The sequence below is a fragment of the Diadema setosum genome, chromosome 11 (assembly GCF_964275005.1).
Source record: "Diadema setosum chromosome 11, eeDiaSeto1, whole genome shotgun sequence".
NCBI classification, from domain to species: Eukaryota; Metazoa; Echinodermata; class Echinoidea; order Diadematoida; family Diadematidae; genus Diadema; species Diadema setosum.
The window spans coordinates 39,285,619-39,303,239 of record NC_092695.1 but is presented as its reverse complement, the minus strand read 5'-3'; the positions used below and the strand labels follow the sequence as shown (position 1 = coordinate 39,303,239).

The following is a 17,621-nucleotide window of genomic DNA, read 5'->3' as shown; positions in this document are numbered from 1 at the left end:
CCTAAGTATCAGTATTTTGAAGGGATATTGCTAGGAATGATAATCTTGAGTTGGTTGTAAACCAGTAATACTGTTGGAGGAACAAATCCCACAACATTTTCTGCCAATGCCATCACTGATGAAATTTACTTTCTTGATAATTCAACAGCTTTACGCATACAACTTTAACTCAATTTTATGGAATTACATTTGTGCACATTCAATGTCCTTTTTCTTAACAGGTTATGTCGAGCTACATGGGGCTGTATCAGTGCATATGATAGATGCAACCTACCCAACTTTTCATGGAAGGCTCTGTACATGCATCTTGATGAAGCATCTGTCACTTTTAATGCTGACCCAGATTTGGTAAGACTGACTTCATATCTGCCATACTCATCCCTGCATATATATACTGTATATATTTTTTAGCTCACCTGAGCCGAAGACTCAAGTGAGCTATTGCAATCGCTCTTCGTCCGGCGTCCATCGTGCGTCGTCCGTCGTGCGTAAACTTTTTACATTTTCATCTTCTTCTTGAAAACCCAAGACTGATTTTCACCAAACTTGGCAGGTGGCATCCCTAGGGGGTTAGGATCTCAATTTGTTAAAATGGGCACTGTGCCCCACCCAGGGGGTCCCCAGGGGCCCCAAACCCCCCAAAACTAAGGAATCTTAAAAAATCTTCTTCTCTAGAACCAGAAGTGATAGAGCTAAGTTAATACTATGAGTTAACCCTAACTAGGCCGGGCTATTTAGGTAGATGATAGAGCCGGGGGGGGGGGGGGGGGGGGGGGCCTCCCAGGCCCCCCCCCCCTCCAGATCTCGGCCGTCGACCGCATGATCGCGACGAAAATTGGCACACACATTGCCTATGATGTAATCTAAAGTACGGTGAAGTTCATTTTTCAAAAAATTATCATTTATACTAAATTATGCTAATTTATGCATAATGATGCATGAAATCAGACAATTTGGTATAAATCACTAAATAAAACTCAAAACAGGCACATTTTTTGTGTAAATATTCTTTTTAGTGTCCTTAGCAAATGTAAGAGCAAAAAATTGTGCCATCAGAAAAAATTTCTTAAGTATTTTATTGTTTTTTGAATTTCTTATGGATTTCTTTGTTTTTTTTACTTTATGTTTTTCATTGTTTTTTCGATAAAATTTGTCAGCGACATTGTTCCGAACAAGAAAATATGTTATTAATTGATTTTAATCAATAAAACCCCCAAATAATCGTGCTTTTATGAAATTTGCCTGTAAGCACAGTTTGCATTGAAATTGTACACGAATTCACGTTTTTGAGCAATTTTTGGTCTGACATGCACGTACATATTTATGCGCAACTTCGGAACCGCGTGCCCGGGCATCGCAAATTTGGTGTCAAAAGATGCGGGAGACTCGAAAGAAAAAAGTCATGAAACGTCGCGGCAATAGCTTTTCGTGATAGCGATACATCACGCGGAACGTCGAGGGGGGGGGGCCTCGGAGGCCCCCCCCCCCCCCCCCCCCCCCCCGGCCTAGTTAGGGTTAAGACATTAATGAGTGTAGTTCCATGTTTGTTCATGGCAGATCCAGGGGTGCCCCCTTGGGGCAGGGGGGGTGGGTGGGGAGGTCCAAATGGGGCCTAAATTGTACATTTTCATCATCTTCTTGAAAACCTTATGAATTTGCACCAAACTTGGCAGGTAGCTTCCCTAGGGGGTTAGGATCTCAATTTGTTAAAATGGGCACCATACCCCACCCAGGGGGCCCCAGGGGGCCCAAACCCCCCCCCCCCCCCAAATTAAGGTATCTTTAGAAATATTCTTTTCTAGAAATAGTATGAGTTAGTACATTGATAACTGTAGTTTCAAGTTTGCTCAGAATCAGGGGTGCCCCCCCCCCCCCCCCCCCCGGACCCAGGGGAGGGGTGGGGGAGGGGTCCTAATGGGGCCTAAATTGTACATTTTCATCTTCTTCTTGAGAACCCCATGACCCATTTTCATCAAACTTGGCAGGTAGCATCCCTTGGGGTGTAGAATTTCAATTTGATCAAATGGGCACCGTGTCCCACCTTGAGGGCCCCAAGGGACCCAAACCTCCCAAAATTAAGGAATCTTTAAACATCTTCTCCAGAATCAGAAATGATAGAGCTAAGTTAATACTATGAGTTAGTACATTAATGACTGTAGTTTCAATTCAAGTTTGTTTGATAGCAGAGATCCAGCCAGGGTTGCCCCCCCTTGCGGGCAGGGGGAGGGGTGGGGAGGTCCAAATTGGGACCTGAATTGTACATTTTCATCTTCTTCTTGAAAACCTCATGATGGATGTTTGCCAAACTTGGCAGGTAGCATTCCAAGGGGGTTAGGATCTCAATTTGTTAAAATGGGCACCATGCTCCTGCCCCCCCCCCCCCCCATCCCCCCAAATTAAGCAATCTTTAAAAAAGTGATCTTCTATAGAACCAGAAGTGATAGAGCTAAAATTGATACTATAAGTGGGGGGGGGGTCCAAATTTTGTCCCTAGTTGTACATGTTCATCTTTTACTTGAGAATGCCTGGTCAAATTATGGTAGAGCTTTATGTGATTTACATTAGTGACTGCATGAACAGTGAACTTGCGATACTCAGGTGAGCGCTAGACCCGCTGGTCTCTTGTTTCATAATGAGATATATTGCTACAAATTTGCAAATTAAAAGATTTTGATATGTTACTGTACCATACACTATGTCTTAAAAGTGGTACATGTATTTGCAGTATTGAAACTACCCTTCATGTTTCGTTGACATTGATTTACTGACAAGTTTTAGGTGACTTCACTGCATTCAATTACATTCATTACATCAAATTGTTCTGTGGTCATAGTGATTTAGCAATGTAGATTTTAAAAGGGGGGGGGGTAATAGTTGTGACAAAGCAATAATTGTCTAACTTTTTCTGAATATACTACCTGTATGTATTTGTGGCATGTGCCAATGTGTTGCAGAAATGGGTTAACAGTAATATTTCACATTTTCAATTTTAGGTGGCTTTTATTAAGGAAATTTTCACTGTTGGACTTTACTCCATTTATTAGGGTTAACTTGTACAGGAAGTGGCTTTTCATTTTTAATAAATGTTTATTCTCAATGCTTATTTACGATGATTCAATTAAGAATCAAATGTTTTTATTTCATTGAGGAAACATGAGTGAAATTTTAGTGTAAGGAAGAAAAAATTGGTATAGTGCTCTGAGCATCTATTGTAAATGACTGCCACTTGTCATGTGCAGCCAAAAACTGCAGATGTAAGGACCGACTTAGACAAACAAGTGCCTGACTATTTGTAGTTGTTTTAGAAGTGTTCTTCATGTGAAACAGAAATGAATACTGGTACATTGAGTGGAGTGGATAATGTTGCCATGTGACTATGACATTATTTCATTCCTTTAGTGAAGTCTTTACTGACTTTTTCTCCAGGGCCTGGAATACTTAACCAAACATGGCTTGATTGATGGCAGTGTCATGGACATCGCACAATTCATTCACACTACCAATAGACTACATCGACGTCAAGTCAGGGACCTCCTGTCTAGAAGGTGTGTTTACATTTTTCTCTGACATACTGCCTCAGACTTTGCTGCTTTTGGGGTATTTTTGTTAATTATACACGTAATGGTTGTGAGATTTGTACAGTGCATAATTACCAATCAATTTTGTATCTGCCTTTAGCTTTTCATACAAGTAGTAATTCATATGGCAACAGAAGCAATTACTATATTTCTTTTTTCTATTTTGATGGCTATACTTGTGTGCTGTGTCAAATTTTCATTATGCATGTACATTTACCATTTATTTTGATAATATGCAGACTTCAAATATTCATTGTATGAAATGTCTTCACAGCAGGGTAGTTCTGTAATGTAGTTCTTTAAATGTAAATCAGATCATGTTGAATTATCAATTGTTTCTGCAAATTTTTGTAGGCATTTGGCTTCTGGGTAACCTTGCTTTTGCTCTTTTGACTTTCCTAGACAAGATATTTTGGAGGTAATCATCAACCTGGACAACTATTCCAACAAGTTCCTTCCCAATGCCCTCCGAACGTTTTTCTCCAACGTGGACTCACCAAGGGTTCACAGTCGTGATCTGCATAGCCTCATCCAAAAGTTTGCAGAGAGATTCATTGATTGCAATCCAGATTGTGGACTGACAAAAGGTAAGATGTTAAAACTATGGTAATGTCTATGCCTATATACCAAAGGGTAGCAAAAGTGTTTCGTTTTGCAGTTGTCTGTCTTGTCTATGGAGTGTTATGCTCAAGAATTGTTAAAGACTGATGTTCTTGATGTTGTTGTTTTATACAAACTGTATGCGAATAAAAACTTAAGTTTGTTTGTGCAGTAACAATATTTCCAGGGTCAATGAAAAATAAGAATCATTAATTTAGAGTTGCTTTTCATCTTTGCAGTAGCATAGTGAAATACACATTGTGTTAGTTTTTTTTTTTCTTCTTCTTCTTCTGACATTCTCTTTGATAGACTCTTGCTGCTGCATTCAGAAAATGGCATCCAGGAATAGTGGCATGAAAGAACAGTACTGAAAGAAGAATGTTCAATAGCAAAAAAAAAAAAAAAAAAATGATGATGAAATGATGACCACAACATCTCTAAATCAATTAAATTAAACAATTTTTGTCAATAGGCTTATAATATGATAGACTCATCCCAGTAAATGATTAAGCATAGCAAAGGCACCTGAAATTGTCTGCATTAGGTAGCTGTAACGTTGCCTGTCTATTGCCCATCTTGTTTTTGTATTGAAAAACAAAAACAAAACACAACAACACTTATATCTGTGACTTTCTACAAATGACATATCTACTGCATATATGTTTGTGATATGTCTTCAATACATCTGTAGTAGGGTTATTTTTGGATGTTTCTTTCCTAAGATTGGACATTAATTAATGTGCCATGCTCTTAGGTAAATATAAAAGGAGTCCTTGTGTGACATCACACTCATGTGACCAGACAGCTGTTTGTATGAGCTCAGTGGATTCTATGTGAGGGTGCTTGCATTTGAATTGTCATGATATGATTTAATTTGATTGATTCAATTTTGATCTGGTTTACATGCCTTCAATATACAAACGATGCACAGGACAGAGTGGATCGGTGAGAATTGGATGCGCGAGTTTAACTTTGGAACTGTTTAAACCCACGAGCGCAGCGAGTGGGTTTTAGACTGTTCCAAAGTTAAACGAGAGCATCCAATTCTTACTGATCCGCAAAATAGGTCTGTGCATCATTTGTGTTATAAAATGAGCCCGTAAATTCATGAAATACAACCATTTTCCCCATCATGTGTCCGGTACACCTACTACACTATATAAGACTTGAGCCATGTGTTCAGATTTTACCGGATGCATGGCCATGCGGTTGGATTTTACCGGACGCATGGCTGAGTGTGGATTGGTAAAAATCAATACATGACAATTGACCAATCAGATTGCAGAGATTCTAAAGCCCATTTTATAATCCTTCTGATTATATTTCACTTTCTTCCGACAACATACAGTATGCATGGGATATGCTGTAAGCTTCCATGTCTTTACTCACAGGTAGAAGTCTGTGCTACTGTAGTTGTCAATCTAAATGTCTCCCTCTTGTGGCCAATTTTCAGACGGCATCTGCATCCTGTGCTACTCCCTGATCATCCTCTCTGTGGACCTGACCAGCCCCCATGTCAAGAACAAGATGTCCAAAAGGGAATTTATACGCAATGTCAGGCAAGCCACGAATGAGGCTGGAGATGAACTGGCGGGCCATCTCTATGATAACATCTACCTTGTCGGCCATATTGCTCCTGAGAGGTGGGATGAGTAGGTCCAGCAGGAACATCACTCCTTCTCGTCGTCATCCTCTCTTCTTGCAATTTTTATGTGGCGTGAAATATGGTTGTACTGATTGCACATATACCTGCAGAGCCCTGTGTCGGTATATTTCTTCTTCATCACTGCATGAGATAGGAAATATTCATATCCTTAGCCTTTCATCTCTAGAGGCGGTGGTATTAGTCTACTTAAAAGAGACTTGCAAGACATCTTAATGTGATGAAACAAAATGCAGCTGACCGTAATTGATGGCATCAGGTTTTATCCACACTGGAGGAAGACCCTCTCAGCTGTTTTCATACAATGTTGATTCTGGCAATGTTTTCACAGCAGTATGATTACTGTGAAGGAAAGAAGTTTCAACTACAGAGATAAATGCATTCATTGAAAAGGGATGATATCTCTGTCACTCAGACACTTTGTTTATGAAGCTATGTATTTCAAGTCATGAAATGCTGTGATCAACTTGTTTTCTGTACAAATGTTAAGTGAATATAAATTCATAAGAGTCCCACTGCCACATTGAGTAAACCAATATTCTCTGAGGACATACGACACCACATTTTATCTTGCAAAATTGAGAAATGATATCAGATGAAGTTGCATCGGGAATACAGACTATAAATCAAATTTGAATGACCTGTTCAGGTGCTGATACTCTCCACTAGAGGTTTCATTGTAAAGAAACACTGATAGGATGTGTGAAGAAAGGAATATGATAAGTGTTTCTAGGGAGAAGGATGAATCTCCTCTTAATGTGGACAGGTTTCCATGAGAGTGTCTTGACTCAGAAGAAAGTTTGTCTGGCTTAGCAGTGAGGAGTTCTTGGTTCATTTTTCTAGAGATTCATAAGCCCCTTTTGTGTGTGTGAGCATTCCCATTCATATGCAGCCTTGGAATGCACAAGATCCCTAGCCACTGATCCTTACTACAGAGTGGTCAAATAATCAGTGCTCAATTTCAAAGTACCAGTACTTAAGTCATAGAACACACAAAAGTGAGTGGTAGAGGATATTACTTATATCTTATTCTTGCCAGTTTACATGTTGGTGTATTAGAAAATAACCGTTTTAGGATAGAATATTGCTTTAGGTCCCACCGCCTGCAATTTGGAAAATTCAGAAGGGCAGTCTCCAATGGATACAAGAAGTTCGTTTGATTTTCTTAAATAATTGTTAGTTTGCCTGATGTGTAATTTAGTATCCGCTAGAGCAATTAATAGTTTACGAAATGCATCCTGATGTATTGCCGATGACTCCCTGATGTGGATTATGTGTCTAAAATATTGGTAATGCTACACATGTGTCTACGATTGCTTTTGATCGTCTGTATCGTGCATACAAAGTAATAGATTGATGTTAGCAATGAAAATTGCTTGATATGATGTTTATCAGTTTGCTTGTACAGGCAAGAGTGAGCTTCATTGTATCAAAGATGCCTTGAAGCTATCAAAGCAGTTAATTTTTATTGGAATCAATTTGTCTATGTGTGAGGTGGCTTCTCATATATTAGTGTGTATATTTTGCATGCAGTGACTATGTACATGTGTTCAAATGGAAATTGATAAAAAAGTATTTTTTATACTAAGTTTTTGTACTGCCTTGGAAGAAATTGAGATAGATTCGGAGAGATATCTCTGAGTGAAATTTCTTATATTCGTAAAATTGCATGTCTTGTATGTTAAAATGGAACATGATTTTGAGCTTCATTTGATTTGGTAGACATGGGTATCTTTGTGATGCGTGTCCAGTGCACACAAATTCCCTTGGTTTCATATCTATATAAGAATTACTTATCTTTCATTAATCTGACCAATTTGCTCTTGCCCCATATCTTCAACACACAGTCTGTGTTGATTCATTGATTTGTGGAAACAATTGACTGTCTGAAATGGTTTCACTGAAGGGCCACATGTTAGACAACAAGTACAACCCATAATAGTGATAACATATGGTTAATCTTGCATAATGTGTACCAGGTACTTACTTTTCATAATCTGTTCATTGATGAAGTTAAATCATCTTAACCTCAAACCAATCATAAGTGCTCTGTTGTGATTCATGAAGTCTTGGGACATGAGGTACAGATTAAGGGTAGTTCATGGCGTTGCTCTCAAGTTGACCATCTCACTGGCATCACCTGTTTGAGAAGTTGTCATCCCTGGATGGCCACTTACTAGGTATTCATTGTCATGAGTGATGACAACATCATGTCATATCAAGGCTTTTTTTTAAAAAAAATGATTTGTTAATAGACAGAAAAGCTGAGTGGAAGCCAGTGGAATGGGGTGAGACCACAGGAGGGTATAAAGGGATAGGATGAGTAGACAAAGTTGAATGTTACAGGCATCAAACTACGTACATCACTCAATGTAGTCGGTCGTTGCTAAGGAGAAGTATTTTCGTAGGGTATTTTGTTGTTAATGTGCTAGATTGGCTGGAATATGAAGATACAGGAAAGACCCAATTGTGTTGTGCAAGTACTCTAAATTATGTTATGAGTGTGGACATTCAGTCCATCAATGATGAAATGTCAACAGATTCCACTGTAGATGTGTGTGAAGTGACTGTGCACTCTGGCTACTTTGAACTTTATTTCGGGAAAAACATGTTTTTTCATGCAAACCTCAATTTATGCGGATGTAAGAAACATAACATTTCAAAAGTTCCTTTTTGAAAGTTTAATTCAAAAGATCCGAAGCTGGTGTTATTTCATTTTTATTTTCCTCAAATTGTTACTAGTTTTATGTGAAAATCTTGTTTATGATGATTCATAGTCCTCTCCAGTCATACATGTTTCTGCTCTGTTGTAGCGAGTGCATGTGATCTCAAAGATGTAGAACTGACATAGTGTAGCCATTTTCATGTTTGGTCAAGATTAAGAACAGATTACTATGGCAGTGTTTGACCTGTAGTAATTGGTTGCACTTACCAAACAGATATGAGAAATGTGTGTATACTGAATTAACTATGCAATTCATGTTAATGAATGTCAAACTTTTTGCTGTTGCTGTTGCTGCATTTTACAATTGATATAGAATACCCCTATGCATGTTCCTACATATCTTGAGCTATAGAAGAAGGTACTTTGCACAGATAATGTCAATATTTGCACTCAACAAATGAGTTTTCTGTGAACATTATGTACAAGTCATTACAAACAAGTTGTGTGTGTTTGCTGTTTGACATTGTACACATTATAGCACGTAAAAAGATATGGTATCATTAATTTGTGTACTTTTAATGTATTACAATCATTAAGCCATTAAAGGTACCAGAATTCTATGTGAAAAGTTTTTTGTAATTTATTTTATATACAGTGAATTTATAGCTGTAAAGGTACAGTGTTAATAGTCATAGTTAACCTGGATGCATATTGATTTGATTATAGGGGAGGGCCATTAATTTGAGTAGTTGCTCACAAACGTTCTGTTCTGATGTGTCCTTATTTCTTGGGGTATTTAGAATTTTCTGAAGGTGCAAACAGTCTGCAGTTTCATAAATTCGTCTTGTGCAATATTACTGTAGTATATTACAAGTGTAGCGGATATGATCATGTTAAATGCGTGAAAACCCTTGGTATGTCACGCAGTTCATTATGTCTTGATATATTTTGGCGGCTTTGATGTTTGCAAAAGGAAATGCTGTGAATAACATATTTGTGGCTACACGGGGAGAAGGAACCAAACAGGTCAGGCAGGGTACAAACAAGATAGATATTATGTCTGGCATTTAATGCAAGTCATGGAATATGTACATTGATATATTGCAAGAAAAAATCCTTACAAAGGACTTAGTTAATGCACAAAACCAGAACAGAATTCATGCTAAACTGAAGTTAATTGGAGGAACTGTTTTAAATTCATGAAATGTGTTGTCACAAATGTTATTTTGAAAAGTATACATCTTGTCCTATATGGTTGATAAGGCAGATTCCCAATACATGTATAGTAAAGCTTAGTAACTGGTCTTATTTTCCTCCATTTCTGCCTAAGCTATTACAAACAAATATACAGAAACCAACTTGGAAGAAGGCTAGTGAAATTCAGATGAAATAGGAAAATGTGTTGACCACGCTAGTTCCCCCCCCCCCCCCAAAAAAAAAACAAAAAAAAAAGTACTGATAAGGATGATGTGGGGAACTTGAATAGTCATTTTTCTTTCTTTTTTTATGAAAAGTACAATAGAAGATATTTGATGACCAATTTTAGTGCTATGCGGATTCATTATCTAACATTATTTGCCTTCTTTCAGAGCTTTCATACAATAATGAAAGGAGGGCAAAATCTTGCATTACTGGTTTGCCAAAACAACAGTCAGTTTTTTGCCTTCTTGAAGTGTCGCTGGAGGCATTATGTTTTTGGGTTGACCGTCAGTGGAAGGACTTTGTGAACAGTGTAATTTAAACACCATTTGAGGTATCCATATAAAACTTGGCATGTGTGTGTAGTGTCATGTTCTTAATTCATGTTTGGAAACCTTAATCCACTAAAATTTGATTTGAAAGACTTTTTTGTTGTTTTGTTAAAGCAAGGTTTGTTAATTCTCATGTTTTTAATTTGTATTTGGAAACCTTGATCAACTAAAGTTTGATTTGAAAGAAAAGGAAAAATGTTCTAATGATTTTCCTAAATCTACTTAACATGAGCAACATTAGTGTGTGTAGTGTTGTTACTTTTGATGCTCCATACACATTTGGGTGTTTACACGAGAGTGTTCTTAGTTTTATCATAAATATGATTTATGTCCAGAATATGACTCTACAAATTCCTATTCATGTAAGTCTCCTATGCTCAAGTCAAATGTTGGTGAAAATCTTTGAAGAGACCTCTTAGAGTATAGTAATCGAGGAACATGCCCTTTGAATATGTAATTGATTTCCTATGAAAAGAGGCTGTAAGATACTGTTCATTCAAAGGATTATATCTGTGAGTACCATGAGTGTATATTGATTACTACAGGCATTATTATTTCAATCATCTTTGATGATATAAACATTTCATATTGTTTATTGTGACTATGTCAGAGGGCACAATTTCAAACAAAAATGGAAAGAATGTAGTACAGAAGTGATACACCTTGTATATCTTTTTTATGTGTCTTGATATTATGCTACCTTTTTTTCCATCATTTAATTAAGGGTCACACAGCTTGTATTCTTGCCAAACAAGTTTGTATTGTTACCAGCTGTATGCAACTTACATTAGTGTGTAAAGTGAGCCCTGTCACAAACAATGTGTCCACATAGAACAAACCTGCTGAGAATTGTTCTCATGTTTCCTTCGTGTTTATGGAGGAGCAGAACTTGTGATGAAAATAACTTTGCAGCCCAAACTAGTTTGCCTATTATTTCAGTCACAATGTTGTGACATGCTATTGGCATACCAATTATCTTTGCTTAATGCGTATTTTTTGGTTGTTTTAAAGCAGTGTTCAATGTTTTATGTTGGCGTACATCACCTTCCTGCCATGCTTCTGATATCAGTGGCAGATCTTTGTTCCTAGCACTCTGTCTCAGGCTCAGCCCAATGTGCTGCCAGAGTTGGCATAATTCTGCTTTCTGGCATGATTTTGATGCTTCAGCATTCTTTCTTCTTTTTGTCATAGGGTCAACCCCCATAGCATAAAGCAAGATCCTCTCCTGGATATCAGTGTGAAGGGAACAGAGTTCACCTGCCATTATTCAGATGCACTTGTTCATCTTTTTAGACTTTAATTTAGTCCTTTTTTATGTGCACTGGTGAAAATGTTTGTCAAAGACATGATCATAATATGTTACGTGTTCTGCACTAGACGCAAAGTATTTAATGATGTGTTTGGGTTGAAAGAATTCTTTGAGGGATTCGTTGTCATTTACAACCAAGCTGCTTTGAAATCATACATTATTATGTTTCAGCATGATCAACTGTGTGAAATATGACTCATGATAGTATCAGGCATCAACAAAAATGGGTGGTTTTATTTCTCCTTATGAATTCTTTGGGGCAACCTGTACAGATTATTGTAGAGAAAGGAACTTTAGCACAAACCTTGAGTCACTGTAAAGCCAATAATGTGCCTTCTAACATTTCAGTCTAAACTTGTAACTAAATGTTTGCTGAAGAAACTGGTGAGTTGTAGTGCTACCAGTAATCTGACCCACAAAGGACTGAAAAGGCATGCTGTGCACCAGGTTTTTATGTGAATCATTATTTGGTAACTTTCAAATTGGACACACAAGGAATGTATTAGATGTGTGATATGAAAATCTACCAGATAAATGACTGTGCAGAATTTGCCTTTTCCAAGATATTTGGCCACACAAAGAGAATTTTTCACCTTTTGAGATAGTGTAAAGTGACTGAGATCTTTGTCAAGTGATTACTCAAAAGAGTTTAGTGCAACTGTGATATTAGCAGCTTTACATCTGAATGTGAGCTTATTCCATCTCAAAATTACGTGTATGTGTGCTATCTTAGTGATACTGTTTGTCGAAAATAATGGCCTTTACATTCTTAACTTTTGCCATTCAGTTCAACTGTCAATATGATTATTTAAGAAAACAGTCACAGGTTTTTATTTCAATGTGTGTGTGTTTTTGTTTTTGTTTTTGTTTTGTTTTTTTTTTTGGGGGGGGGGAGGGGTTGGGAATGGGCATGACACTTAACAAAAATATGAAGATGAACCTTAGTGTTAAACATAGCCAAACATGTGGTTTGCTTCTAGTATGATTTTGCAGTGTGACTTCCAATTACTTGGTAATGTAGGCCTTTCCACCAAGCATATCCCAACAGTGAGATGCAACTTTAATTGGTTTTCCAGTAATTCTGTGGCGTGGTATTATTCAGGGAGGTGCGTCTCACCTCCCTGGTGTTATCGCATCTATAGATACTGTTATGCTACAAAGTTTCACTCATAATGATGCATCGCTTTCATGTATATTTCTACATCCAATAATCCAACGTATGGATTAATTTGCTCAAGTTCCCACTGTGAACTTCCCAAAATATTGTGTTTCCATAAGTGTTGAAATATATGCAGGTAGTGTGACCAGCTGCTAGGTGTGTCATGCTTGTGTCTGATTTAAAACTGCTTTTGTGTTTTGATTTTTGTAAGAGTGCTCATAGAATAAAATTATCAAATTCTATCTTGAAAAACTTAACAGTTGTGTAGTGTGTACATATTTGTTTTGTTTTATGGCAACTTTAGATGAAGTACATCATATTATAAGAAAGCATAATACATTACAATATAATTTACTTTTTATAACATGCATTTTGTAATTGGTATAATACGAAAACTGTAGAAAGCTACAAAAACTTAACATTCATTTTTATTTAATCACAGCCTATCTCATTCTTTTTTTTTCTTTTTTGTGGTGGTGGTCAGATCTTACCCGAGTCATACTTAAATTCCTGCCTCAATGTTTATTCAAGTACATGTACAACATTATTAATGAACATGTTATGATTTAAGAGAAACTATACATCCAGATATATTGTAAAATCACAGCACTTGCAGAGAACAAATTCATATGTTAAAATAATGCCACTTATCGGGGACCCCCCCCCCCCACACACACACACTTACACACATACAACTTATTTCATTATGACAGAATCTGTGTTGATTGGATATCAGGTTTGTTGATTCATTCAATAGCAGAAGGTCTGATCTGATCTTGCGGCTGGTTGCACTTTGGGCCATTCCTCATGCAAACTTTCCTACCTACTTTCTACAAGAGCAATCGTGTGATACGTAGTCATGGTTACTGACCAAGAGTAGCCGAGCAGAATGTGCAATGTAAACAAGCTTTGTACGTCTACCAGCAGGTACCTGTATGACAGGGGCACTTCTAACCTTTGTGTACCGGTAGTTCGGTAATCCTAATGTAATAGGCCTATATGTCCTAGTCAATTTTATGCTTATCCGTCGTTGACATTTCTTGCAGCAAAAACAGATTTTAATAATTATACAAAAAATGCATTCCGGATTGACGTATAGAAAGTTGCCACACTGATTTCCCATATCACTACATCAACAAGTTCTCTTTGAAAGGTAATCATTATGTATGATGCATTACTCTCTACGAGTATAAAGGATATCTATATGGGAAAAATGCAGCCTCATGACGTTTTAGGAAACGCTTTGATTTCTCCGTTTTGCTATTCTCACTTTAACGACACTTTCCTTGACAGCAATGCAGTCTCGTTAGCAGTTTACATTTCTAACATATCGACTTCAATCTGGCACGCTATCACACAGTTAAGTTGTTTGGAAAGAAAAATGGCCTGACCATAGATGGTATCATTACTAGTAGTAGATTTAAAGGTGAATCCCGCCCTCAGTCATCACTAGGGGTGATAACGACACAAGTCTCTGGCATGCTTTCAATGCTCTTTATGTTTGCTCACTTTGTGAATGGTACACAATCATGCACATGAATATTGGGGAAAAGCTGAACAGTAACTACGCTGGAAATCAACATTCAAATGCACATGGGAACTTGGATTATCTTTGATCTCACTGTGCCGGATCAAAATCAGCCTCATTGTACTTTGATATAGGTTCAAGATACTAATATGGCCAGAGTATGTTTGCCTTTTCCCTCTATGTGGAAAACAATGATACATAATCACGATTATATTGTTGTGTTTGATCCAAGCAAAGGTCAGCTTTACATTTGTGATTCTAAATCCAAAACTGGATCCACTTATTTGTTTCATATCAACGTCAATCTTAGTAATTTGCTGTCGGTAAGAGTGTTTCCAGCTTCAGTATTATGAAAGCGCAAATGTTGTGACCTACAACAATCATCGTATATCAGTTTTGTCACTGATTGGATAGAAAGCTACATCTACTTTGGACACTTCTTGTTGGTTCAAATTTACTTCTTTTTATTTTAACAGGAAAGTTATTGAAAAGATGTATCAAGCTACAACCAAAAGTTATGTATGTATCAAACTGACAAAGATCACATCAATTTATCAATCCCTCCAATAATTGAGAATTTTGTTTTACTGTTTGGTGTAATCTTATTGTCTGGATGTGTCTTTTACTCGCATGCCTTATTTACTTACCAACTTGTCGATTCCGATATGAACAATAGATTTATTACCGTCGTTGGAAGTCATGGGTTTGCTCTGCTTGAACGAGAAAAAGAAATAATCTCTACATTGCGGAACTCTCTCATAAAATTGTTTTGGGTTATGGTTAGTACATTGATTGTTTGCTTTACCTTCAACCAGGATGGGACAAGACACAAGAGGGGCTTTCCCAATATCCTGATCAAACCTCCCATTGCACGAAACCGAATTCAAGAAAACCCATTCGTAGTCCATCTCGTATAAAGCGAACTTTACTGTATAGCACAGTAACACATTAGAGATTCCTGTTATATGAATACTTTCAAATCCCCTTATTTCTCGGATAAACACACGAAGCCTTTGTGTCATTGTTAACATCTCTATTTCTGGACCTATCCCGGACTCGCCTGCAGTGATGCAGCCATACTAGTGCCTTATTTTCCTGTAGCAGACGGTACTTACTTGTCAAATAGCGATAGCGTAAATCGGTTCCCCTGAACGCGATGATCGGATTCGCTCGTTAGGCCTACCAAAGGTCCTCTGCAGTTCTTCCTTAGTGACAGGTTGTTTGAGGTTCTCAACAACGGGCCCAAGTGGAGAGACTGGTCGAGTGTCTGTAATTGACTTCCCGGACTGTGAATACCTAAGGACCGTTCAGATTGCCAACCAGTGGTCTATGTTGTACGTTGTTATTGGTCTCCTGTCGTACTGTCTTACGCTGTGTACAAACTTGCTGGAGAACATTGATGCAATATAACTATAGGTGAGTTTCTTTTCTTATTATAAGTTGATATGATCGTATCATATTGTCTGATCGGTGACTCATTACTTTGAATTGACGAGAGATTGGGCAACAAAACCAACTCGCGCAAGTAAAGTCGGTTGTACGTCCCTCTTGAACCGCACTTGTCGCCAGATTCCCATTTTAATTTTGGCGTCTTGGTTCATTTGTCTTTTGTATTATGTCATATTTCGAATTATGAATGTGGAAGTACTTCCATGGATGCTCGTGCAGCGTTAAAGTGAGTGATATTATTATTATATAGGAAGTGGAATGTCACAGAGATTCCATAAACTTTGTGGGCACATTGTCCAAACAAGATACTCCTTCCAACCATTGACGTAAACTATAAAAAAAAAAAAAAAGAAAAAAAAATGTGCAGTTGTGATTCATAATGATGTTTGGCATCTTATTTTGGACATAATTCTTCATTAATGGGCGTAGGAATGGTGTTCCCATGTAGGCTATCATGATGTACCATAGGACGTCGTCTTTTTCTTTGTTGATATAATTCTGATAGAGCAACATCAGAACATTCTGGAAACATTCTGCAGTGGTGAAGACTCTGCAGTGTTTCCCGTTATACTTTGTATTACATGTATTATTCAAATCTTTATTTTATTATGCAATACTTCACCTAAATCTAATGTATATTTTTGTTACAACGACCATCTTGCAAGAACCCTCCGATTTTCGAACAGTCACACTGGATTGCTTGAACCAAAGAACAAACCCTGGTGATAAAAGGACATAATTTCTTCGCACACGAGCGTTAGTTTGGAATGAACTTCCCAAGCAAATCATGAAGTATTTTATCGCGCTTGTACAAGATCCACCTCTGTCTACTCATTTTTTTTTTCCATACATTAACGCTTTCCATTAAATTTCTTATGATGCGTATTTCTCTATTCTTGCTACACATCTAGTGTGGAGTTGGCGCCCATTTTCCTCTTCATTACTATTGTCATTTTCATTATTTCTAGCGTTATAGCATGTGCGAATAATTAGTATTTAAAGTCTTCAAATCTCAGTGAAGTCCGAGTGCATAATGAACTATGATTTTTTTTTTTCAAGGGACATTTTTGCCAGAATTTATCGAAAATCAAAATTTCGAGTAGTTTAACCTGAAAAGAAATGTCAGGAACCACACACGGAGACTGATAAAATTACCTCAACGTGATTTTTTTTCCTTTGGCGCTAAAATGTGCTCAGCAGGATTGATCCAGAGACGTGGGCTTATATTATATAGACATTTCGAGGAAATATATTATTCTGTGCTGTATTTTTTATCTGTTATACCTGCCTTACTTGCATGACATTGAACTTTCAACCCATAACTATAGCTCTAATCAAGCTGATTGATATGGAAGGAAATATCTCTTGAAACTGAAATGATAATCGGAGGCCTATCATGCAAGCTGTTTACATGCTATCTTCATTCCTCATGTAAATTTACAGTCAAATTTATGATTCCATATGATTACCCCTTACTATCCTATAGGCGCCTTAGGTCTTCAAACTCATCTTTACTTGTTGTACCACAAACTCATAATTCTTGGGGTGATCGATCATTTCTGTATGCTGGTCCATTCCTATGGAATAGACCCCACAAAATATTCGTAATCTGTGCTCTCTATGTGAGTTTAAGAGCTCACTTAAAACCTGGTTAGACAAGTTTTTTTTTTTTTTTTTTTTGGTAAACATTTCCTTTATTCTTTTTCTCATACCTCTTTTTCACTGGTATTTTCTTTCTGCCTCTCTTTCTTGCGCCATGAGCATCTATTCATGATGGATACCGGCGCATTACAAGTGTTCATATTATAGGAGAAACGACTCCACTTTCACAATGCAAACGTGTATTGGAAAACAATTTTGTAGTGTCATTATTTTCTGTGCAGTAGGGGCTTCAGAAAACTAAGCAGGCTTGGCGTAAA

At 37.3% G+C, this 17,621-nt stretch overlaps 1 protein-coding gene across 1 annotated transcript in view; it reads left to right on the top strand.

Moving 5' to 3' along the window:
- The window catches only part of LOC140234657 (F-box only protein 8-like), a 10,363-nt gene extending 1,737 nt beyond the window's left edge, over positions 1-8,626 (top strand). The window contains exons 3-6 of the mRNA XM_072314690.1: positions 222-348; positions 3,427-3,545; positions 3,981-4,165; positions 5,632-8,626. Coding sequence (XP_072170791.1) covers positions 222-348; positions 3,427-3,545; positions 3,981-4,165; positions 5,632-5,834 — 634 coding nt within the window. The 3' untranslated portion in view covers positions 5,835-8,626. The remainder of the gene's footprint in view (positions 1-221; positions 349-3,426; positions 3,546-3,980; positions 4,166-5,631) is intronic.
- The last annotated feature ends 8,995 nt before the right edge of the window (positions 8,627-17,621 follow it).